Here is a 27,019-nt window from a genome sequence, read left to right on the forward strand (position 1 = left end):
TATTATTATTATTATTATTATTATTAAAATGGAAGTAGTGTTTGCACCACTGAGCACTGGACCGCCCGAAAGAGCGTCGTGAGTTCGATTTTCTACCGGATCCCGCGTTAGTCGATCTCTGGCAAGGTCAAAGTCGGTTTTTTCTTCCTGAAACTCGGGTTTTTCGTACCATAGAACTTACAACAAAATATGTAGAAAATACAACAAAAAGCTAGAAGAATCATTAGCTAATATAACAATATGATTTAACTACTATAATATTATTAACTAATTTAATTTACTTGCATTAATAATAGCAATAAGCTGCCGTGTAGGCTTGTACAAGGCAACATGCTACCTTGCCAGGAGAAAAGGCGGTTCAAGTTTATTCTATTGAATCGACTAGAGACCTTTTTTCCAGGCCTCTTTACAGCCAATTTCTCAGTTTGTGAATCTTTGGCGCAAACGAATAGGGTTTGTATTTCCACAAGAAACAAGTTTTTAACCGCTAATGAAAAAATTAAAAAAGGAAAAAAAAGGGGGGGGGGGTAAAATGCGCATTATTCCTAAGCATGAAAAAAATCTGTTTTCTTTTGGCATTTGATTCTTTAAATAAATTGTTTTACTATATATATGTATGCTTTTTCACGTATTTGTTTGTGCAATGACGCATGCAAACGTCACTTGTGACGTTTTTAGTTGTGCTCTTTCATGTTCCACATTGCTTTCTGTTGTATTGACAAATTGTGTCTCTTATGAGCAACTTAGGTTTTCATTGAGTAGTATTCTTTTGTATTAGGATGCAGGCATATTTGATCGCTTACTGATTAGAAGAGAAGCTGTGTGAAAATGTTACCGGGACAATCTTTTAGCGGATTGAGAGTTCAAGAAGAAATGGATTAGTGATATTTAATATTTAGAAAATATGGGCTTATAATTAATGACATCTGGAAGAAGCACGCAAGGCGCGTGATTAGTGAGTATGGGAATTATTGTTTTTATTAAAAACCCATATAACTCACGGACTGCGTGTAGATTCTACGGAGTCCTAATAAGAGGTCAGGGATACTAGCATGAGTTTATAGCCAATGTAAGTAGCGAAGCTTACGTCGGTTAGGACTAGTACAGGATTAGACAAATGAGAATACACTAAGTAATGGGGTTCTTCCGTGTATGCGATGAGGAAGGTTTTTTTTTTTAAGTGCTTTTATTTTTATTTTTTAATAAGGTGGTAGCATGTCTGAATGTCAAGCTTTGTGTTATGACCAAAAGGAATTTGTGCGTTTTTAATTATTTTATTTTTGTGTATGAATGAAAGCCTTTTTAAAGTTATTTTAAATCAATATGTCAAGAATTGGAAAAAGGGAAGCTGGAGCGTTTACCCAGGAAAAAAAATACCGGAAAGCTCACCCCCACCCTATTACCCAGCATTTGATATGGGAGATAGGAGAATATATTAAAAACAACAAAATTAATGTACTTTTATTTCATTAAAGTTAATTACTGTGGTTATCATGTAATTTTGTTGTTTATAGTCATGCCACAGGTACCTTTAAAGATTAGGAAAATATATTGTACCATATTATTATTATTATTAAAGTTAGATAGGGCTAAATGGCCTCGCCTACTCCCCGTATACGGGAATAAAAAGGCGTTAGCTGATTATTATTATTATTATTATTCATTACACCTCCAAGGAGTCTGGAGACTCATCACAGGAGGACACCAACTGTACAACTCTTCGTCTCCACCACTACACCGAACCTGTACTATTTCCATAACTTCATGGAATCAGAAGATGTAAGAAGTCAAACAATGCTAAACCATGATACCTGTCTAAACCTTGCCTTGAAAACATTCAGCACTGGAACATCACCTACTCTGACCAGTGTTCCATTCATTCACCACCTTCCATGCAGAAGATTTCCCTTTTTACTTCCTTACATGACCTTTATACAGTTTCCAGAGATGGCCCTCTCATTTTTTCACCCTGTTATCCTGTGAAATAATTACCCTATATCTATCTGATTGCTTCATCTCACCACTTTATATTTCATTCATATCACCTCTTCTACTCCTGTCTACTGACCATATTTTCTTAATCTGTACTCATACTCAACATTCGAGAGTCTTGTGACAGTTACTTGCCTCTGTTTTCTGTGATGTTTCATTATTACCCAGATATCTAGGTGACTAGATCTGTGCACAGGAATCCAATATAGCCTTATTCAGTGGAATTATCATCTCCTTATCCCTTCTTGTCAAGATCTTTTTCACAAGACTCGAATGTTGAGTATGAGTACAGTCTTAATCTTGGTCTTAAGCAGAACAACTTTACCCTCTTTCCACTCCTTTGGATAATTTTTTTTGAGTGAACAGGAGGTATATGAGAAATTGAATAAACATGAGGTTAATAAGGCAGTAGGGCTTGATAATATATCACGTGTTTTGAATGAATGCTCCATAGAGTAACAATACCTTTTTAACATGAGTCTTACGCTGGACTGAGTTCCAAAGGAGTGGAAAGAGGGTAAAGTTGTTCTGCTTAAGACCAAGATTCAAAGCTGGGTTGATGACGACAGAATTCTATTTGATGTTCATCATGGGTTTACTAAAGGAAGATCGTGTTTTAGCAATCTGCTTACTTATTATAACAAGGGACCAATGCATTGGATAAAGTTGGTGCATACACAGTGATATATTTAGATTTTGCAGAAGACTTTGATTGATTGTCACATGATAAGCTGGTGATTAAACTGGAAAGCATGGGATTGGATAGTAGGTTAGTACATTGGATAAGGAATTGGCTATCTGATAGGCATCAGCAAGTTGTATCAATATCACAGGAGAGGAAAGTTATCTAGTGGTGTACCCCGAGAATCTGTTTTGGTGCCATTGCTGTTCCACTTGTATGTTAATGATATTGGGAGGGAGTCTGAATGGTGATATTCAGTGGTTTTCAGATGGAGCAAAGTTGGGGAGAACAATCAGAAATGAAGGCAACGTCATGGCTTTGCAAGAGGGCTTGAATGCACTGGCTCAATGGGCAAGAGATTAGGGTTAACAGTTCAGTGTTGCAAAGTGTAAAGTTCTAAAATTTGGGAAGCAAAGATGGCATGCAGAGTATACAGTTGGTGGCAATATTTTGGAGGAAGTGGTGGAGATGAGGGATCTGGGAGTGATTGTAAATGAGGACCTGAAATTTCGGAAATGCATTTAGAATCGTGACGACAGGACAACGGATTATGACAGTGATGCAGAGGACACTAATGTGTAGAAGTCAGGATGTTATGGTTGTGTAAAGCATTGATTAGGCCACATATGGACTACTGCACACAGATTTGGTCATCTAGTTTTCAAAAGGGTGAAGAAATATTGGAAAGAGTCCAGAGATGATTGATTAAGGTGGTTTCTTATCTCTGGAATGTTGAGTATGAAGACAGATCGAGGAAAGATTTCTGGAGTGAACTTAGTAGATAGGAGGAGGATAGGGAATATGATTGAGACATATGTTATTCAGGGGTTGTTACCAGATTAATCTGGGTGGTGTTTTACATAGAAGGGAGAAGAATGAAGTGAAAACGAGGTTATTCGTGGAAGCTGTATAAAGAGGGTGTGAGCAAGAGGATGAGGAGCAGATTTTTTTCATGCAGAGTGGTGGGTGATTGGAATGCATTGCCTGAGAGTGTTGTGAATGCAGAGACAGTGAATATATTTAAGACACGGCATGATAATCTGTATATAATAGTGGGACCTCCCACAATCAATCACTTGACTCCATGGAGGTCAGATGGTAATAATAACTTTCATAACTTTGATGTGTGCCCCGAACTTCATTTTCTGATCCACCAAAACCCCCATATTACCCACCCAAGCAACAAAATATAAATTTCATTCCATCTTCTATGGCTAGAGAGTCCATTGCTTTACATTTAGCAACATTGAAATGGCATTCTGATTCTTCAGCCCAAAGTACTGACTTATATATTCTCTTGTAACAGCATCACATCAGAACTTGGCATTGCTCTTCCTAATTCAGCATCACCAAACACTCCTCCTCCCAAATTTTGAACTATATTGTTGATATATAAATTAAAGAACTTTGGTCCCAGAATAGAACCATTATAATATTTGTCACCCTTTCGTTTCAGATTATTGCATCTCTTGTATACAACTTGCTGGTTCCTATCCCTGTAACCAGACTTCCAACTGGCTTCCATTTAGCTTAATTTTGACAGTAGTTGGTCATGTGGTATTCTATTAAAAACTAACAAAATCCAGAAAAATCACTGTATAGTTATCTCCTCTGTCGGATACGTTTCACGCCCTATTATAGTATGTTAGCAAATTACCGAAGCTTAATTTGGAGGTTAATTTGAGCTGTGCTGTGCTGTGCCAAAGAAAGTGAGTTTTTAATCAGTGAATAGTCCGTTTTTTTATGTTTTTGAGTGCTAAATTGTTTCTCTGGAATAAGAGTATACTATAGTGGTTGTTTTTTGAAGTTAGCGCCGTTGCGATATTGTGTATTTTGTTTACCGAGAAGATGGCACGGATGCATAATGGTGAAAGACAAGATGAAGCTGTTTTCATTACTGTATTTAGTTTTATTTCATTTTATTTAGTGTACTTAATGTTTTCTTTTGCTTGTAATTGTTTATACTTTCTTATTTATTTATACTCCCTAATACTTATTTAGCATTTATTTTTGACACTATTTTGAATAATTAACGATTATGCTAGTAGTCCCTTGGCAGTAACGAATGATGGCAGATTCAGCTGCAGTCGCAAATGGCTTGTGCTAAGTCCTCCACCATTTAGGCACTCTATTATAAGCAATGTAATAAGGGACTTTGTGGCATGCAGTATTTGCGCCATGTATGTGAGAGAGGAGGGGGTGCGTGTGTGTTTAAAGTGCAGGCAGTGGGAGGAAATAAATGCAGCAGATATCTCAGTAACCGACCTTGTTGCTCCAAGAACGGGAAATGAATACAGGAAGATGAGTAGTGTGATAGGAGAGAAAAAAAAAATGTGAATGAGAAAATAATAGTTGATAGTGTACAAGGCGTGGGTGACTGTGAAAGTTTAGGAAATGGTTTTGTTTGAGAGAGTGAATTTCGATTTAGAGTTACTGACCTGAAGAGGGTGCTAGAGGAGCTGAAAGAGGAGGTGGAATGTCTTGGGAGAAATATGATAAGTATGAAAGATGAGATTAGGAGAATGGAAGAGATAAATGCAAGGCAAATCAGAGTAAGGGAGAGAGAGAGAGAGAGAGAGAGAGTTTTGGGAATGATAGGAGAGAAGAGAAGAGAAATTTGTGAATGATAAAAGAGGAGAGAATGGAATTGAATGTGGAAATGGAAATGGAGAGAATGGAAACAGGAGAGAGAGAGAGAGAGAGAGGTATGGGAGTGCTAGAAGAGGAGAAAATGGAAATAGTAGGAGAGAGAGGTATGGGAGTGCTAGAAGAGGAAAGAATGGAAACACTAGAAGAGAGGGAATGAGAGAGAGGTATGGGAATGATAGAAGAGGAGAGAATGGAAACAGTAGGAGAAACGGAATGAGAGGGAGGTATGGGAATGCTAGAAGAGGAGAGAATGGAAACAGTAGGAGGAGACAAAATGAGAGAGAGGTATGGGAATGCTAGAAGAGGAGAAAATGGAAACAGTAGGAGAGATGGAATGAGAGAGAGGCATGGGAGTGCTAGAGGAGGAGCGGATGGAAACAGTAGGAGAGACAGAATGAGAGAGGGGTATGGGAATGAAAGAAGAGGAGAAAATGGAAACAATAGGAGAGAGGGAATGGCAAGAGGTATAATGTATGCGGACTCAATGATCCGTAGTGTTCAAGATAGGATGCGTGAGGAGTGTTTGCCAGGAGGATTGATAGAAAGGGTGGCTTTAGCAGTTAAGAGTGGTGAAAGGATGGATGAGATGATTGTGATGGTGGGAACAAATGACATGAGTGGTGGTGTAAATAGGACAGCGAGAGATATGAGATTCCTGCTTGAGGTGGTAAGAAAGAAGACACAGAGAGAAAAGATAGTGTGTGTGTTGCCTAGGTATATGATAAAGACAAACTGAGCAGAAGAGCAGTGATATTGAATGACATAATAGCTAGAATGTGTGACAAGAGAGGACTGGAATAGGTGGATGCTTTGGAGTGCGTTTGAGAGCAGAGAGGAATTGTATGCGAGAGACCACCTGCATTTGAATGAGGAAGGACGTAGGCAATTGGAGAAATTGCTGTTCTGAAAAAAGTCAGTGTATCCCAGGGAGGATGGTAGCAGGGGTGGCCTCTTGTGGGAATGGGTACTTGGGAGAAGGGGGAAGACATCAGGTAACACTGAGCCCAGTGGAGTCTAGAGGATATAAGGCTGGGTATAGAAACAACAGCATTAATATGCTTTATACTAATGCCAGGAGTATCCGGAATAAGGGAGAGAAATTGGTGGCGCAGATAGCATCAGCCTGGCCAAAAATTATTGCGATCACTGAGACGTGGTTGACAGAAGAGGATATAATAACAGGCATAGAAGTTGCTGGGTACAGCATTTTTCGGCAGGATAGGAAGGAAAAGCGTGATGGTGGAGTACTGCTTATGATAAGTGATGACCTATGTCCTCTAAGAGTGGAGACTTTGGAAGGCAGTGACACTAATGATTTTGAAAGCATATGGTGTGAAGTAGAGGTGGGCAAGACAGGATATTTAGTGGGGTATTGCTACAGACCCAGGAGTACAGAGGGTGGGGACCAGGAAATGTTTAGACAGTTGAGTTTGGCAAGTACAAGAAGAATGATTGTTATGGGAGATTTTAACTGCAGTAGTATCAACTTGGGAGAGGAAGATGCATGTAGCAATAAGGGAATGGAATTTCTAGAATTCTTGAGGGACAAATGTCTTAGGCAACATGTAATAGAGGGAAGAAGAGGTTCAAGAGTTTTGGATTTGGTTATAGCATCAGAAGAGTTGATAATAACTGAGATGACATCTCTCCCACCAGTTGGAGAGAGTGACCATATGGTTTTGACTTGAAAAATGAATGGGCATGCAGGAGTATTAAAGAGACGGGAACGTATGTGGAATTATAAGGCAGGTGATTATAATAGTCTAAGACGTCAACTTGGAGAAGTTTCATGGAGGGAAGAATTGGAAGGCCCGGATATCATTAGTGCATGGGAAATTATGAAAGAATATTTGTTAGTAGCAATGGTAAGTTGTATACCACGAGTGAACAAGAGGACACAATTTGGAGTCAAGTGGACGACAAACAATATTAAACAGGAATTGCATGTGAAAAAGAGGCTGTGGAAGAGATATAAGGAGACAGGTGAAGAGAAGATGCATGAAGAATATAAGACACAGGCCCGAAGAGTGACTAGTATGGTAAGGAAGGCGAAACTGGAATATGAGAGGAGATTAGCCCTAAGATCCAAAGAAAATCCTAGGGAATTTTTTAGCTATGTGGCCAGTAGCAGGAGAAATGATTGTGGAAAAATGACATTGTGGGATAAAAATGGGAATAGAGTGACTGATGCAGAGGACATAGTAGAATTGTTCAGTGAACATTTTATTGGAGTATTTCATCCTGGAGGAGTCAGTTTTAATGCTAGAGGGATAGGGCAGGATCGAGGTTTAGAGGTACAGAAGGAGAGTGTGTTTCAAATACTGAGTACTCTGAATGCCAGTAAAGCTGTGGGACTGGATGGTATTTCACGACGCATTTTGAGAGAATGTGCTAAGGAACTGACGGTGCCTTTGACCTGGCTTTTCAATGAAAGTTTGGCTGTGGGAAAGGTGCCCATGGAATGGATGGAAGGTAAGATAGTGCCATTGCATAAGGGCGGTAGCAGACTGGAAGTGTCTAATTATAGGCCAGTTTGTGTGTCATCAGCAGTTAGCAAGATCTTGGAGAAAGTAGTGAGGGGACCATATACAGCATTGGGCAGATGAGGGTAATTTATCTGTGAGAGTCAACATGGATTTGTGAAGGGGCACTCTTGTTTTAGCAATATGCTAGTCTTTTATGATAAAGTTACAAGAGCATTAGATGAGGGAAAGGCATATACTGCCATTTTCTTAGACTTAGCAAAGGCATTTGACAGGGTGCCACATGATAAACTGATATTTAAGTTGCAGCACATGAGTCTGGATGTCAGATTGGTCAACTGGATTCAGGATTGGCTGTCCGATAGGTATCAGAGAGTTGTGTATGGTGGGGCAGTTTCAAGGAAGCAGAGGGTTACAAGTGGATTAGACTTAGCGAAGGCATTTGACAGAGTGCCACATGATAAACTGATATTTAAGTTGCAGCACATGGGTCTGGATGTCAGATTGGTCAACTGGATTCAGGATTGGCTGTCTGATAGGTATCAGAGAGTTGTGTATGGTGGGGCAGTTTCAAGGAAGCAGAGGGTTACAAGTGGATTAGACTTAGCGAAGGCATTTGACAGAGTGCCACATGATAAACTGATATTTAAGTTGCAGCACATGGGTCTGGATGTCAGATTGGTCAACTGGATTCAGGATTGGCTGTCTGATAGGTATCAGAGAGTTGTGTATGGTGGGGCAGTTTCAAGGTAGCAGAGGGTTACAAGTGGGGTCCCACAGGGCTCAGTACTGGGACCTATATTGTTTAACCTTTATATCAATGACATTATCAGTGGATTGCAAGAGGATATTCAGTTGTTTGCAGATGATGCGAAGCTGGGAAGGATTATTAGTAATAGTGCAGATAAGAGGATTTGAATAAGCTAGATAGATCGGCAAATGAATGGGGATGTCGGTTTAATGCCGCAAAATGTAAGGTCTTGAGGGTTGGGAAACATCGATGGCACACTGCATACTCTATGGGAGTTATACTGGAGGAAGTAGGGGAGACAAGAGATCTTTGGTTGATGATTGATAGAAACCTGAAATTTAAGGGACATATTGCAAAGGTGGTGAAGATAACACAGAGGATTGCTGCAATAATGAGAAGGACACTGACCTGCAGAGATAAAACAGTTATCATTCCATTGTATAAGACCCTGATCAGACCACACTTGGACTATTGTTTTCAGATTTGGTCCCCAGGATTTGAAGGAGATAAATTGACTGTGGAAAGGGTACAAAGGTGGTGCAAAGAGTACCAGGATAACAAAGATGGTTTCAGGACTGTACAATGATAGTTATGAGGATCGTCTGAGGGAATGTGGACTGCAGAGTTTGGTGGATAGAAGAAGGAGAAGTGATATGATTGAGACCACATTAGCTGTTGAGAGGTGGTTACAGGGTTGACACTGGGGAGTTCTTTCACTTGGTTGAACAGCAAGAAGGAGTGATGACAAGAGGCCATCCCTGGAAGTTACAAAAGGAAACTGTGAGCAAGAGGGTGAGGAGTGGTTTCTTTGCATGGAGGGTGGTTGAACCATGGAATGCATTGCCTGATGGAGTGGTGAGAGCGAGAACAGTCGATGAGTTCAAGGAGTGGTATGATAGACTTTGTGTTTCTTAGGGGGGAACCTCCCTTCAATGAGTCTTGATAGGCTTTGTGTTTCTTAGGAAGGACCTCCCACTATGGAGGCCTGAATAACAATTACTTAAATTAAGGGGATATTAAATCCCACATAGTTTTAAAACCGAATAAGAAACTCAAAGATCGGAATCAGAGAGTTTCTTGCCGAATATAGTAAACTATAAAGTATCGGCGACACTAGCGTTAGCCAATGCAAGTGATCCTAGTACGTAGTACAATACCGGGCAACTCGTTGCAAAGTTGGGGGAAGTTCAGATCGCTATTCTTAGGTATTTTCCATAATGTAAAAACACATTTCCTAGGAAATGTATGCTGTTATTACATTATGGAGGGAGGTCACTATCCAGACCGGTTTCAGCCTTTTTTGAGACTTCATCAGTGAGTAGCTAGACCTAATACCAAAGTGTATAGCAAAAAGAACTTATGTACGCTGCGAACGAGTTTTCCAAACAGGTGTAACCATTAAGTTACTTAAGTATAAAGAGCTAATAAGCTTCATTTCGGCAATGAAAACATTACTTAAATTAAGGGGATATTAAATCCCACATACAAGGGATTAAGGGGATATTTAATCCCACAATGTGGGATTTAATATCCCCTTAATTTAAGTAATGTTTTCATTGCCGAAATGAAGCTTATTAGCTCTTTATACTTAAGTAACTGAATAACAATAATAATTAATAGAACCATGCTGCTCTCTTGATTGATTTCTGATCTCATCAATCAAGGTTTGTATTCTATAAATTGTGGCAAATGTGATGATTCCAAGCAGATTAGGTTTTTATAGATGCAAGTCATAGAAGAGCGGTCTCAAAGGAAAAAAATTACAAGTGTGCAGTTCTTCATGGCTTTATCCTTGGACATGCAACTATTTAAGTGATGTTAATGATACTGTGAAAAGTTTCAAGGGAATTTCCTCCCATTCCCCATATAGTGCAAAGTGGAGAGGTTTTTAGAAATACAGCTAATGTGGGTGTTTGTTTTAGGATTTGAATAAATTAGCTTTGTCATAGATGAATAATGGACTAGTTCAGTGTAGATTAAAGTTGTTAGTTTTGGAATTCTGAAAGGGAACAAGCATATTATATTGGTTGATGGTGATCCTACCAGGGTGAGGAGGTACTTCAATTCTCTCATAGCATTTGACAAAGTTTAAGTTCAGAAATGGATTATGAAAAATGAAAAGTAACTACAGTAGATTGCTGCATTCATAAGAAATGAAAGTGTTCAAATGGAGCTGAGAAAGTAAGTGATACCATTTTGTAGGAACCTTGGATCTGCTGCTCCACTGATCTGGCTGCTTGAATTTTGTAAGATAAGAATGAACCTTGAAAAGGCTTAGTATTGTATAATTAAGGCAGGTAAATTGCAATGTCATTTGTGAGTATAGATTGAGGGAAAATGATATGCAGTGAGAGGTTGATTCAGTGAGTTTCTTCTGTTAAGATTTCATTTCATCTGTGCTTTTTATTTTAGTAATGAACCTTTTTATAATAAATTCCTTTAATCACAGGACACTTATATGGCATATATGGATTATTTGTGAATGCTTGTCATAATTACCACTGAAAGGTTACATTATTCATCCTTTGTTCTTTACACATTATGTTGCATGTTAAAATTATGGACTGATGCCCCTGCTGTTGAATTTCTTGAACCTTTAATAAATTTTGAGAAATCTGCAGTCATCTTGTCGAATGTTGTCTGATGATAGTGTTGCATTCTGCTGATCCTTTAAGCAATCTTTCATTTGGTTATGTTTTTTATTGTATTGGTTGAAGAATATGATTTTCTTTATGAAGAAGCTCTATGCACTTGCTGTACTCTTCCTTGTATCTGACCATTGCAGAACAGCTTCTGTTAAGTTCTGAAAGAGTATGGAAAATCTCTTGGTGCAATGGAGAAACTTCAACTGCTTGATGATTTAGAATGCTGTTTAGATTTTATGGTTTTATAAAATTAACTTTCAGTAGTATATAGCCTTTTAGTGGTATACCTTTTGATTCGGGTGCAAGGCATTTCATATACTCAGGATTTTCCTGAGGTAGAGTCTGTGAGTTCTGATTTTACTTTTATTATTCAAGATTTCTGTGAATATTATTATTATCTTAAGACCCTATAGAGTCAAAGATTCATCTGAGAGGTCCCTTTGTCATACACACAGTTCATCATACTTTGCCTTAAACATATTCAAATTATCTGCAGACACCATACTCTTAGGCAAGGCATTCCAGTCATTCACAACTCTGCATGCAAAAAAAAACCGCTTCTCACTCCCTTGTTCACACCCTCCTTATACAGCTTCCAGAGATGACTGCTTGTTCTCCCCTGATATCACACCATTTTATGAAAAGCTTCTTAAACAATCATCCTATATCAACCCCTTACCCACTTATACATCTCTATCATGTCACCCCTCCTCTTATCCACTAGTCTGTGAATTGCACCTTTTGCTCATATTTAACATTCCAGAGATCAGAAACTACCTTAGTCAATTGCCTCTGAACCTTTTCCAACATTTCCTCTTCCTTTTGAAAACCAAGTGACCAAATCTGTACACATTGGTACATATGTGGCCTAATCAAGACTTATTCTTTGGAGCAAAAATCTCCTTCTATAAGTCAGTATCCTCTGCATCATTCCCAGAATTCATTGTGTTGTCCTCACAATTTTGACAATTTGTCCTCTAAATTTTAGATCCTTATCCACCATCACTCCAAGATCTCTTATTTCCTCCACCTCCAATAATAGATCCCCACTAAGTGTAAATTCTATATCCAGTCTTTGTTTTCTAAATTTTAAAACATTAGGATAAGAATGTATGTTCTCTTCCAGTAACTCAGGTTTTTAACCTCACATCTGAAATTCAACTGTAGAACTTGCACTATTGCTGAAAGTAATAAGTATTAGGGTTTAGGACCATGAAATGGCACCATTTGTTTGCCATTCTCTTTCTTCTACCTGCAAATTCTTGCTAAAGGAGCCCTATCTCTGCTCTTTAGGGAATAAAAGGCATTAGCAAATTTATTTTTTTACATTTTCTGTATGCATTTTCCCTGTTCAGTCTATATTACCCTAGTTGAAATCTCCCATAATGACCACACTTGCTTTGCACTTTGGCAAGCTAATTTGCTGAAGAATGATAAGTAGGAACATTTTCCATTTATCATCCTCTCTGTTCTCTAGCCTATAGCAACATATCACTAATTATTCTCTCCTACTGTAAATAAATATCCTGTGCTGTGGAGGTTCATGGGTTCTGATTTTCCATTGATGGAATAATGTAATTTTCTTTAAAGTAACTTTTTTCTATCAGTCTTCAAAAAAGTTCCACAAAAATATTTATTTTTTTGCAGAACACCCTTTGATAAGGAGTTACGATGGTGAACCTGTTATGTTACAAAGTGACATAACTGTTCTAGAAATAAGTTGATTTAATAGAAATTAGATTTTTCCTGTTCCGCGATGTGTTTCTCTTTCAGATACTGCATCTAATGCAAGTTATAAATGTCTGTATGCTTTGGGGAACCCCAACAAGTTTTTGTAGAACCTTAAGGTTTTGCAGAAGACAGTTTAAGAATCACTGCTTTAAACATTACCAAAAATACAGTATAATGGATGGGAGGGTGCATACTTTATTGGAGGAAATGGGGGAAGGCAAGGGACTGTGGGGTGATGATAGAAACTCAAAATTCAGGGTACATATTGCAAAAGTGGTTAAGGTAGTAGCCCAGAGGATTGCTGCAATACTGAGAAGGACACTGATCAGCAGAGTTGATTCCATTATAAAACCCTGATCAGACTACTAGGACTATTGTGCTTTATTTGGTCTCCAGGATTTGAATGGGATAAATTAACCTTGTAAAGGGTACAAAGGCAGATAACAAAAATGATATCAGGACTGTATAACATTAGTTATGAGGATAGACTGAGGGAATGTTTAGTTGATAGAAGGAGAGGTGATATGATTGAAAGATATAAACTGTTGAGAGGTAGTTACAGGCTTGACACCAGGGAGTTCTCAGTTTGGTAAAACAAGGGGAAGGAGCGAGGACAAAGGCAATTCCTGGAAGTTGCGAAAGGAAGTCATGAGCAAGAGGATGAGAAGTGGTTTAATTGCATAGAGGGTGGCTGAACTGTGGAATGCATTGCATGATAGGATGGTGAGAGCACCAACAGTGAATGAATTTGAGGAATGGTATGATAGACTGTGTTATCTAGGATGCACCCCACCCACACAACGAGTCTTGACTTGACGGAGGTACTGAATAATAATAATAATGACAAAATCCACTTAAATAACAGTAATAAATAGCCGTTTTGGCATAGTGGTTTTTCTGCATCGAATTGTGTGCATTCTTAAGTTAGAGGCACAGAACCTTTGCACCCACATGTGCCACTGGTATAAGTAATGGTTTTGTAAATGGTCTCAGTATATTGAGATTCTTAAATTTATATTCCTGAATAATTTGCCACTTCAGCATTTGCTTGTATTGTTGACCAAGGTTTCAATGATGCCATATGTCTGAGCAAAAAAGAATGGTAAGATCTTTCTTATAATTGTGATTGCAGTGTAATTAAGCACCTCCTTAGCACAGTTGGAAAAACTATGGGATGTTGCACCTTCGATTGAAAAAAATCTTGATTCAGTTCTTGTCATAACAAGAGGAATCTTTATATGGTTTTTTTTTTACGATTGAAGGTAAGGTAGCCTAATAGGAATTGCAAATTTACCTACTCTTTCAATTATTGGTAATTTCATACATTTTTAAGCTATATTGAAAGAAAATCAGTAAATATTAATAAACAGAAATTTTATTGAAATATAGAGATATAAATTTTATCGAAATATAAATATGCCGGCATGGTTGGCCAAGTGGTTAGCATATCCACTCTCCAACCAAAAGGCTGTGGGTTCAAATCCCACCATGGGCATGGATGTTTGTGATTGTCTGAAAAATACTAGTAGTGGTGGTGGTGGACAGTAGATAGCATTGGTGTAGATGATGATGATGGTAGTTGGTGGATTGAGTGGTGAAGACTGAGTTGTAGAGTAGGTGCCCTCCCTTGATGAGTCTTTGGACCCCCTGTCACGTAATAATAATAAAAATATGATATAAAATATTTAAAAAATATACAAAAATGTAATATTTACATTATTAATATAAGTTATAAATAAACAAAACTTATCTCAGAACATAACTAGAAACTTTAAAGATAAGGAAAACACAAGCCTACATAACTCAATATAAATAATTTTTTATTTAGTCTTTTCTTTTTATTAAAATGAGCATGTAGAAAACACAGCTATTAAGGCTGTGATTCCCTAAATGACCTAATTTTTATTCATATTAATCCAGCAGCAGAAAAATCTTTCTCAAATTCCACACTTGTTGGTCAACTTCTCATTAGGCAATGAAATACCATTTTTACGTTTCCTCTTCCTTTCTTCGATAAAGAAAGCACTGAAAGCTGACTCTGGTAACTCATACCACTTAGTCACCATTCTCCAAGTGAAAAATCTAGTCCTCACACCATTGCTAACCACACTTTTACTCAATTTCCAAGTTCTGGTCTATCTAGCAAAGCAACACAATATTTCTTGTGAATTAATCCTATAAACTCTTTTAGAACTTAAATGTTTCTATCATATCCTTCTTTTCCTCCTATCAACCAACCTCTGAAACACACAAACCGCCAAGACATGCATCGCCAAATTAGTACAATGAGTACTGGTCAAGTAATTATTATGGGGAATCCTCAACTATGGAGATATAGACTGGAAGGAAGAAAGATCACATGGCAGGAAGGAAATGGAATTTATACACCTGCTAAGAGATAATTACTTAAGGCAGCATGCCTTAAGTAATTATCTTGAACCTGGTCATAGGATCAGGAGAACTATCCATAACCAAGGTGACAGTATTGCCTCCAATTTGTGAAAGTGACCATGCTGACTTGACTTGGGAGATTATAAAACATGAGGAATATTCTATCAAGAAGGGGTGTTTGTGGAACTACAAGGCAGGTAATTGTGACATGCGTAGAAAGAAGTTTAAATCTGTACCATGGCATAAAACACTGCGTAGTAAGGATGTTAGTAGTGCATGGGATATTATTATTATTATTACGTTACATCTCCAGAGAGTCCAAAGACTCATCAAGGGAGGGAGGGCACCCACTCTACAACTCTCCATCAACTACAACGAACCACAACTGCCATCATCATCAACACCAACGCCATCTACCGCCCACCATGACCATTTTCACAGACAATCACAAACATCCATGCCCACGCGGGATTCGAACCCGAAACCTTTTGGCTGGAGAGCGGATACACTAACCACTCAGCCAACCAGGCCGAGATATAGTTAAGGGTTATCTAGAGCAGCACTTCCCAAACTGTGGGCCGCAGCTCCCTTGGAGGCCGTTAGTTTTGTTGAGGGGGGGGGCGTGAAATAATGAAAATATTTAAAATGTTTTAAGACTAAATGTGCCATGTCAAATGAGTATGTAAGATTCTAAAAATGTAATATTTTGCATTTGATTTTTGCAATATTCGCTGTGTATGTTTTGTATTGAATATAAATACAATAAATATTATAATAATATATGTCTGTATTATGATTTTTTTTTTCCAATGGGGGCGTGAAATATTTTAATTTTTCCAAGGGGCCTTTACATCCATAAGTTTGGGAAGAACTGATCTAGAGGAAGCAGCATTAAATTGTATATCTAGGGTAAGGAAGGTTAATTGGGTAAGATTTAGATGGATTAGTAATATCATTAAGCAAAATCGGATTATGAGAAGAATCTAGCTGAGCAAGCCAAAGGAAATCCCGAAGAGTTCTTTCGTTATTTCGTTGGCAAGTAAGAAGTAATGAAATATATTTCGTAGGCAATGGCTATGAAAGATTAACCTTAATGAGTGATGATGGTCACGAGTAGGCAGAAGTTAGGGTATATCAACCTAGTGAGGTTACTGCTTTAACCTATGTGACACACTAATGTGGGAACAGAGGTAGATGAATTGGAGGTTCTTAGGATATTGCAGAATCTCAGTATAAATACAGCTGTGGGATTTTCAAGAATGTGCAAGGGAACTGGCAATGCCTTTGACTAGGCTCTTTAAGTCTCAGCTCTGGTAGAGTTCCAAGGGTGTGGAAAGAGGGCAAAATAATTCCTTTGCATAAGGGAAGTTTAAGACTGCAGTAGCAAATTATGGACCAATCAATATCTCAGGCATGGTTGTAAAAGTACTAGAAAAATTGGTAAAAAAGAAAATTCAAGAATGGGTAGATAAAAATATGATGCTGTATGTGGGTCAACATGGCTTTGTGTAAGTGTTGATTATGCCTTAGTAATTTACTCTTTTTATAATAGAGTAACAGCTGAGTTGGATAAAGGAAATGGCTATAAGATATTTTGCAAAGGCATTTGACAGAATACCACATGGCACTCTGTTATGCAAATTTGAACAAATGGGGGATGGATATGACACTGGTGGTGTGCCACAAGGTGCAGTGCTGGAACCATTGCTGCTTAATGCATAAATGATATAGGAAATAACCTGAAAGGAAATATTCAGTTGTTTGATGATGATGCGAAATTAGGTAGCATAATAGTTAATCAAGGAGATGTGGAGAGCTTGCAGGAAGATTTAAATAGGCTGTCGGTATGGGCAAAAGTTAATGGGTGTCAATTTAATGTTGAGAAATGTGAAGTTATGCATTTTGGGATAAATACAAGCCATGTATCACATTGAGCACGAAGAGACAGAGAGTTATCCTATAAAACGGGTAAAGAGTTTTATAGGATAACTCTGTTATGATGCAGGGGAAATGTTTCAGCACTGGGCTAGAGTAACCAGAATAAGGGGTCATCCCTGGAAGTATATCAAAAGTATATCATAATCTCATAATTTTTCTCTATTAATTTGGTCATGTGCTTCTTGGACATCAAAAATCTCTTGAATATTTATATGAAATTCCCAAAATTTTTCTGGTAATTGCCTTTCTTGAAACCTGGTAGAGACCAATCACCTTCTCCATAAGTGGGTTTAATCTATTCTTTAAAATATAAGTAAATACTTTGTGTGTCATACTTAATAGAGCAATCCTGCTGGAATATTCACAAACCATTTTCTTATTCTTTTTATATACAGTAATGCCCACCTTACGATGCTCTTATACTGTGCTTTTCAGTTATGACCAGTATCCATTTATATGAAGCACATTCACTCATACACTGGTTTTAGCAACATAACATACCACCATGAATCAAGATGTGCAATATTTGTGAACTCAGTTTATTTAAATTGTTGTTTGGTACATTGCTTTGTGCTTTACTGTGAATTATAAACTGTTTATAACTATTATTTTATTTTATTGTTGTTAATAATGATAGATAAAATTATTCAAAGTAAGGATTCTGTTGTTCCAATGAAAAGATGATGCATAAACCTATTACGTTAGATATTGAGATTAAATTTAGTGATGATGGTGTGTCAAACACTGGGATAGTCCATAGGCTAAAATTACCTCACACTGCTGTTGTTACAGCAGTGTGAGGTAATTTTAAAAACAAAGATAAATTTTATAAATAAATAAATTTTAAAAACAATGTTAAAAACAAAGATAATGTTCTTAGTGAAATGAAAAGTGCCGCATATTAATACTATGACTATCTATAGATGTGATGACAATCTTATTATTACAATGGAAATATTTTTAATGGCATAGATTGATGACCAAACTGATTAAGCCAAGCTATTCAGAGTAACTTTTTCGTTTGCAAAAATTATTTAAATTTTTCATTTGCATTATGTAAACAAATGCTTATTTGTCATTTATGACTGCATTTATCATTGATATACAAATTAAACAATGGCCCCAATACAGACTCCTGGCACACCACTAGTGACTTTCTTCTTTTGGGATACTGCTTTCTCACATTGAATTTCCTGATACCTATCTGACAGCCAGTCACCAATAGAACTCACTAGTCTGTTATCCAATCTCATCCATTTCAGTTTATTTAACAGCTTGTCATGTGACAGCCTATCAAAAGCTTTTGCAAAATATAAGTATACCATTGTATATGCATCTCCCTTGTCCAAGACATTTGTCAACTTGTTATAATACTTTTCTGATAATGGTAATTAATAAATATACTAGATTTATATAATAATTTGAAATTTAATTAATTCTGACCCTTCAAAGCTATCCTGTAGGGTCTGTAAAGGTGATAATTAAAAAAATTGAAATTTTAACACACATCTTGTTTCTTTATTAGTATCATAATGGAAAATTCTTTGGACAGTGGTGAAATTAATGAGTATGATAATGAAGATTTACATCTCACTGAAAGATGGGCTCCTGTTGGAGCTAGCGAAATAGATGACATACCTTCTTGTTCTTTTTATGATTATAGGTAAGTTAGAAGTATTGTTTAATCTGAAACATAATAAACTTTAATAATAATACTAATTATAATGTAGTGAACTATTATACAAAAATTTACATGACATGAAATATATCAGCACTTAATATTTTTTACCAGTCTTTTTTTGTGCATGTCAAAAACCTGTTAAGGTCAACAATAATTTAAATAATTTTTATTGTATTTCTAATTGCTTGCCTGCTTATACATAAATGTTCATATTTTATATGCATAGTCTTTTTTCGTTCTCATTTTATTAGTGAAAAATGATGTTTCACATTGATAATAACTTAGTCCCCACCAGATGAAGAAAACAAAAATTGCAGTTGAGTTTAGTTCACCATCATTTTTCAAGTGTGGTAACTTATTATTTTGGTAAATGCTGTATTATATATATATATAAATACATTACTAGCATGTTGCTTTGGAAACATTAGAAGTAGATTTACTAACTACTTTTAAATTAATTATTAAGTTCCCATCTCATGACACTGTACCATATAGTTATCCATTTTTGGAATAGGGCAGTCGTTACTAATGTGTTTGTCTTGTTTTGTGCCTGTTTTGTTATGTTTATGCAAAGATAATGTGATGGATGAATGGCCTCCTCTCTTCATATTTCTTGAGGAGTGCTGGAGTGTCTTATACATAATAACCTTCTCCCGTTGACTTCAAATCTTATTCATAGTTTTGCTGATCATAGTGTACCAGAGAATGCCATATGGAACTCTTATACAAATTGGAGCAAATTGGGATGAATATGAAGTTAATGTTATGGATATGAAAGTGGCTGATGGACACATGCTACAGAGTAGCACATGGAGGAGTAGAATCCAGGAGAAAGCAGGTGACTAGTAGTGTACCACTGGGTGCTGTGCTTACTGCCATATTTAATTTGTACATTAGCGATACAGAAAATGATTTGAAGGGAAGTATTCAGTTGTTTTCTGATGATGCAAAATTGGATAGTGTATTTGGAGAGCTTGCAGGTTGATTTAAATAGGCTCACAGTATGGTCAAAAGATTGTAGATGTCAGTGGTGAATGAGAGTAGAATGGGTTGCTAGATTGCTTTTTCAGTAGATATGTTCAAGGAGAGGTATGATTATGTTGGTTTCTGGCCTATGGTCTGTCTTAGGACTCCATTCAGATTTCAGTAAAACAAAAATAATAATAGTACATGACACTCCTCTTCATTTGTAAACCTTGCAGTGTTCAAACATTTCAAATGTCGATATAACTAATGCCATAGCATCAAACCCAGTTTCTTCTTTCTGCCCCATGGAGGAGGCAGAATAATCTCACATCACTTTCTTTTGTGGTGAGACTTCTATGGATGAGGAACATGTTGACTGTTCAAGTCCATGTATTTATTATTTTTGTTTACTTTTTTTTTATTTTTAATTTCACTCTTTTGATGAGGTGTACTGTAATGTTTACAAAACCATTTAAACACAATAAAATGATTGTTCAGAAAAGTAAACACGTATTTAGGCTTAGGTGCTGGTTTTCATTCTACACTTTAATAGAATTATTACAGCACAAAGAGAAATAATTAAACAATAATAATTTTATTGTTTTGTCTCAGTCAAGAGACGTCTTCAGGAATACAGTGTTAAAATTGTAATAACCTTATAATCCTCTCCCCTTTCCCTTCCCAGATATACAGATTGTCAAAAATTCATAAATCCAATTATCCTCTCCATAGTAGATGCTATTGACTCCCCCTCCTTTAAATTATCCAAACAGTTAGCAAAATCTTTAATTTCACTTACTGTCCACACTTCTTATATAAAAAAAATTCCACACATTTCAAATCTTTAATCCAGAATTTAGTTTTAAACAATAAAGATATCACAGTGAGCTTTGATGTCACCTCCTTATTTATAAATATTCCCCTTTCTGACACACTTAAATTTACTGAAAAATGCTTCCCCCCCGTGACATTATCAATCTCTTTAATTTTGCTATCCATACTGGTTATGTCTCTTGGAAGGACACCTTATATAAACAGATAGAAGGTACTTCCATGGGCTATCTCTCCCCTCCTTCCCCACACCTCCATCTGGCAAATTTCTATATGGAACATTTTGAAAAACTTGTTCTTGATATTGCCATTCTCAAACCTTCTATTTGATTAGAAGTAGAAGAGAGAGAATGAGAGAGAGGTATGGGAATGCTAGCAGACAAGAGGATGGAAACAGTAGGAGAGATGGAATGAGTGACAGATATGAAAGTGCTAGAAGAGGAGAGGAAAGGAGAGATGGAATGAGAGAGAGATATGGAAGTGCTAGAAGTGAAGAAAATGGAAACAGTAGGAAAGAGGGAATGAGAGAGATGTACGTGAGTGCTAGAAGAGGAGAGAATGGAAACAGTAGGAGAGAGAGAGAGGTATGGGAATGCTAGAAGAGAGAATAGCAGTAGAGGAGAGGGAATGAGAGAGACCTATGGGAATGAAAGAAGAGGATAGAATGGTAAGAGGTATAATGTATGGCGACTCAATGATCCGTGGTGTTCAAGATAGGATGCGTGAGGAGTGTTTGCCAGGAGGAACAATAAAAAGGGTGGCTATGGCAATTAAGAGAGGTAAAAGGGTGGATGAGATGATTGTGATGGTAGGAACAAATGATTTGAGTGATAATGTAAGTCGGGCAGCGAGAAATATGAGATTTTTGCTTGAGGCTGTACGGAAGAAGACAGAGAGAGGAAAAATAGTGTGTGTGTTGCCTAGGTATGATAATGATGAACTGACCAGAAGAGCGGTGATATTGAATGGCATAATAGCGAGAATGTGTGACAAGAGAGGACTGGTATATGTGGATGCTTGGAGTGTGTTTGAGGAAAGAGAGGAATTGTATGCGAGAGATCGCTTACATTTGAATGAGGAAGGACATAGGCATTTGGAGAGATTGCTGTTCTGAACGAGTCAGTGTGTCCCAGGGAGGATGATAGCAGGGGTGGCCTCTTGTGGGAATGGATACTTGGGTAAAGGGAGACGATGTCAGGTAGCACTGAGCCCAGTGGAGTCTAGAGGGGATAATGCTGGGTATAGAAACAGTGCAATTTATATGTTTTATACTAATGCCAGGAGTATCTGGAATAAGGGAGAGGAATTGGTGGCGCAGATAGCATCAGCCTGGCCAAAAATTATTGGGATCACTGAGACGTGATTGACAGAAGAGGATATAATAACAGGAATAGAAGTCGCTGGGTATAGCATTTTTCATCAGGATAGGATGGGAAAGCGTAGTGGTGTGGTACTGCTTATGATAAGTGATGACCTATGTCCTCTAAGAGTGGAGGCTTTGGAAGGAAGTGAGACAAATGATTTTGAGAGCATATGGTGTGAGGTAGAGGTAGGCAAGACAGGATATTTAGTGGTGCGTTGCTACAGACCCAGGAGTACAGAGGGTGGGGACCAGGAAATGTTTAGACAGTTGAGTTTGGCAAGTGCAAGAAGAATGATTGTTATGGGGAATTTTAACCACAGTAGTATAAATTGGAAAGAGGAAGATGCATGTAGCAATAGGGGAATGGAATTTCTAGAATTCTTGAGGGACAAATGTCTTAGGCAACATGTAACAGAGGGAACAAGAGGTTCAAGAGTTTTGGATTTGGGTTGTAGCATCAGAAGAGTTGATAATAACTGAGATGACATCTCTCCCACCAGTTGGAGAGAGTGACCATATGGTTTTGACTTGGAAAATGAATAGACATGCAGGAGTATCAAAGAGATGGGAACATATGTGGAATTATAAAGCAGGTGATTATAATAGTCTTAGATGGCAACTTGGGAAGTTTCGTGGATGGAGGAATTGGAAGGCTGGGGTATCATTAGTGGTTGGGAAATTCTGGAGGAATATTTGTTAGCAGCGATGGTAAGCTGTATTCCACAAGTGAAGAAGAGGACACAATTTGGACTAAAGTGGATGACAAACAATATTAAACAGGAGCTACATGCGAAAAAGAGGCTATGGAAGAGATATAAGGAGACAGGTGAAGAGAGGATGCATGAAGAATATAAGACACAGGCCAGAAGAGTGACTAGTGTGGTACGGAAAGCGAAACTGGAATATGAGAGGAGGTTGGCCCTAAGATCCAAAGAAAATCCTAGGGAATTTTTTAGCTATGTGGCCAGTAGCAGGAGAAATGATTGTGGAAGAATGACATTGTGGGATAAAAATGGGAATAGAGTGACTGATGCAGAGGACATAGTAGAATTGTTCAATGAACACTTTATTGGAGTATTTCATCCTAGAGGAGTCGGTTTTAATGCTAGAGGGATAGGGCTGGTTCGAGGTTTAGAGATACAGGAGGAGAGTGTGTTTCAGATACTGAGTACTCTGGATGTCAGTAAAGCTTTGGGACTGGATGGTATTTCATCACGAGTTTTGTGAGAATGTGCCAGGGAACTGACAATGCCTTTAACCTGGCTTTTCAATGAAAGTCTGGCTTCGGCAAAGGTGCCCAGGGAATGGAAAGAAGGTAAGATAGTGCCATTGCATGAGGGTGGTAACAGACGGAAGTGTCTAATTATAGGCCAGTTTGTGTGTCATCAGTAGTTGTTAAGATCTTGGAGAAAGTAGTGAGGGACCGTATACAACATTGGGCAAATGAGGGTAATGTTATCTGTGAGAGTCAACATGGATTTGTGAAAGGGCGTGCTTGTTTTAGCAATATGCTAGCCTTTTATAATAAAGTTACAAGAACATTAGATAAGGGAAGGATATATACTGCAATTTTCTTAGACTTTGCGAAGGCATTTGACAGGGTGCCACATGATAAGCTGATATTTAAGTTGCAGCACATGGGTCTGGATGTCAGATTGGTCAACTGGATTCAGGATTGGCTGTCTGATAGGTATCAGAAAGTTGTGTATGGTGGAGCAGTTTCAAGGAGGCAGAGGGTTACAAGTGGGGTCCCACAGGGCTCAGTACTAGGACCTATATTGTTTAACCTTTATATCAATGACATTGCCAGTGGATTGCAAGGGGATATTCAATTGTTTGCAGATGAAGCGAAGCTAGGAAGGATTATTAGTAATAGTGCAGATGTGGTAGTCCTGCAAGAGGATTTGAATAAGCTACATAGATGGGCAAATGAATGGGGGTGTCAGTTTAATGCAGCAAAATGTAAGGTCTTGAGGTTTGGGAAACATCAATGGGATGCAGCATACTCTATTGGAGGAGTTATGTTGGAGGAAGTAGAGGAGACAAGAGATCTGGGGTTGATGGTTGATAGAAACGTGAAGTTTAGGGGACATATTTCAAAGGTGGTGAAGGTAACACAGAGGATTGCTGCAATTATGAGAAGGACACTGACCTGCAGAGATAAGAGGGTTATCATTCCGTTGTATAAGTCTCTGATCAGACCACACTTGGACTATTGTTCTCAGATTTGGTCTCTAGGATTTGAAGGGGATAAATTAACTGTGGAAAGATACAAAGACAGATGACAAAGATGGTTTCAGGACTGTACAAGGATAGTTACGAGGATCAGCTGAGGGAATGTGGACTGTAGAGTTTGTTGGATAGAAGAAGGAGAGGTGATATGATTGAGACTTTTAAACTATTGAGAGGTGGTTACAGGGTTGACACTGATGAGTTCTTTCGCTTGGTTGAACAGCGGGAAGGAGTGATGACAAGAGTCTATCCCTGGAAGTTACGAAAGGAAACTGTGAGCAAGAGGGTGAAGAGTGGTTTCTTTGCGTGGAGGGTGGTTGAACCGTGGAATGCATTGCCTGATGGAGTAGTGAGAGTGAGAACGGTCAATGAGTTTAAGGTGTGGTATGATAGACTTTGTGTTTCTTAGGGGGGATCTCCCTCGATGAGTCTTGACAGATTTTATATTCTTAGGAAGGACCTCCCACGATGAGTCTTTCGACTCCATGGAGGCCTGAATAATAATAATAATAAATTAAGATATATTGATGATGTGTTCTCTGTTTGGCAACATGGTTCAGACACATTAGACTCTTTCCTTCTCCACCTCAACAGTCAGTGCTCCAGAATGCGTTCACTATTTAAAAAGAAAAAACAACAGCTTGCCTTTTTTAGATACTCTAATCACATGTCTCCCAGTGGTATCCTCTCTTTCTCAGTTTATAGAAAACACATCCATAAGATACATACATAAACTTTCCCACTATTCCCCTTCTCAGTAATATGGGGTCATCAAAGCCTGCGACCTCTGTTCCACCCAAGCTTCCCTTACAGCAGAACCTTGCCTTTATTCACCGTACCTGCCTGTCCGATGGTTACAATGCCAATAAGATCTACAAATTATCTTTCCCTTCCACCTCCTCATATTCCTCTCCACATAAAGACTACAGTAATGCCATTACTATTTCCTATATCAGGGCACTTCAGAAAAAATAGCCAGAACTTTAAAGAAATATAATCTCTACACTGCTTTCAAACCTCGTTTGATGCTGGCTTCCCTTCTCTGCTCTCCTAAGGATCCACTTCCTCCCCATCTCTATTCCAGGTGTTTACAAGGAACCTTGTAAACACCTGGAATAGGAGGTTCCTTGTTCTTGCAACTTATCATATTATGGTCAGATTGGGAGATTTACTAACATCTGCCTAGTTGAACACAAAAAATATATCTGCTGCCACAACTATGATCAGTTACCATGCCTTGGATACCTTGCACATAATCAGATGGAAGAAAACCACTGTGCTTTATTGCAGCAAATACAAAGTTGAATAACTCTTTTTTAGAATCACTAGCAAACTCAAAAAACCAATCTAATCTTAGTAAATATGGTTGTATTAATTCCAAAATTAGGGAAACTTCAATTTTTAGGCCTTCCATCCAACATCTAAAGCTAGCCAACAGCATCCATAGAGGGTGCCCCATCTCCTCATAAGACTTCAGTCTTCATTTATTCTAATCTAATTTCTTTCACTTATTGTTTTTTTGTATGTTTTTGTGCATGTTATTACAATTGGAACATTTTTTTTGTATTTCTGATGATGTTTCTGTGACTGAGATGAATGTTTAATTATTCCATTAAAATTCAGCAAAGTCTCCATTTGAAAATATACAGTTCAGTCATTTCACTTTCTTTTACCCTGAATAATATGTAGGTTTCCAGTCTGGATCAGATTTCCTCTTTTTGGTCTGACTCATACCTGTAGCCTTTCTTGGCACAATCACATAACATTCATAGGTTTTGTGGTCTTTTTTTTTTTTTTTTTAAAAAAACTTACCTGCACATCTGCTATCCTTATCTAGATTCCATATCTACTCAGACTTAGAATACTGTTCTCTCATTTGGGATGATAGACCAAAACCTTTTCTAAAAATTATGCTGTCCAGAAGAGAGGAAAGCCATTTAATTGATAACTCTCTCTCTCTCTCCCTGTCTCTCACTGATCCACTCCAATAATTTTCTTATAGATTTCCATTTCTGCTTTATTCTTTTCCTTTTGCTTCAGTCAGTGCTTTTTCTGTTGAACTAACTTCTACCATTCTTCTTTTATACTCTAATTAGCTTTATCCATTATGAAACTTATGGATACAACTACCATGTTAGAGTAAAACTTTAGTTTAATATAAACCAAAATATACACTCGACTTTTCGACCTTCACATTAAGGTCATCTTCTGGCAGTGCCGCACCCAGGTTTTAATCTTTGGGGGGGGGGGGCGAGTTGAACGGATAAAAATATTTTTAATAAAATGAATTTGCATTAAATATATTTTATCCGTTCAACTAAAATTCGTTAAATTTTATTCATTCAATAAAATTCATTATTCATTAGGTAATTATAAAAATTTATTTAAAGAATAAAATCCAGTTTTCTTTTCTTTTTACAAAACTCTTGAATTATTTCAGTCGTGGTTACATTAATCTCTCTCTCTCTCTGTGTATATATATAGCAAAGCCAGTCCATTCAATCATGATTGTGTCATGGTAGATCTTAAAAAGGTTTTTAAAAGGTGTAAGTTAGAAAATGACCTTTCACTGACGCATGTTGTTATCGGATGCGTTGCAAATATTTTTAATAAGTTATAGATGTTAGGATATATCATTTTTTTACACTTTGAAACTGCATCAACGGCATTTTTGTGGATCTATT

At 37.5% G+C, this 27,019-nt stretch overlaps 1 protein-coding gene across 5 annotated transcripts in view; it reads left to right on the plus strand.

The window, feature by feature from the left end:
* The first annotated feature begins 323 nt into the window (after positions 1 to 323).
* Positions 324 to 27,019, plus strand: part of LOC150092318 (RUN domain-containing protein 1) — a 202,118-nt gene continuing 175,422 nt past the window's right edge. For 3 of the 5 annotated variants that reach the window (XM_090415042.1, XM_090415046.1, XM_090415045.1), the window contains exons 1-2: positions 773 to 955; positions 18,788 to 18,925. In XM_090415042.1, coding sequence (XP_090271168.1) covers positions 18,795 to 18,925 — 131 coding nt within the window. In that variant the 5' untranslated portion in view covers positions 773 to 955; positions 18,788 to 18,794. Of the gene's footprint in view, positions 454 to 772; positions 956 to 4,259; positions 4,384 to 18,787; positions 18,926 to 27,019 lie in introns of those variants that run through there. The other 2 variants (XM_090415044.1, XM_090415043.1) reach the window with 2 other exon arrangements.

The sequence above is a fragment of the Typopeltis vanoorti genome, chromosome 26 (assembly GCF_054136105.1).
Source record: "Typopeltis vanoorti isolate ZY-2024b chromosome 26, IOZ_Tvanoo_1.0, whole genome shotgun sequence".
Lineage (NCBI taxonomy): Eukaryota > Metazoa > Arthropoda > Arachnida > Uropygi > Thelyphonidae > Typopeltis > Typopeltis vanoorti.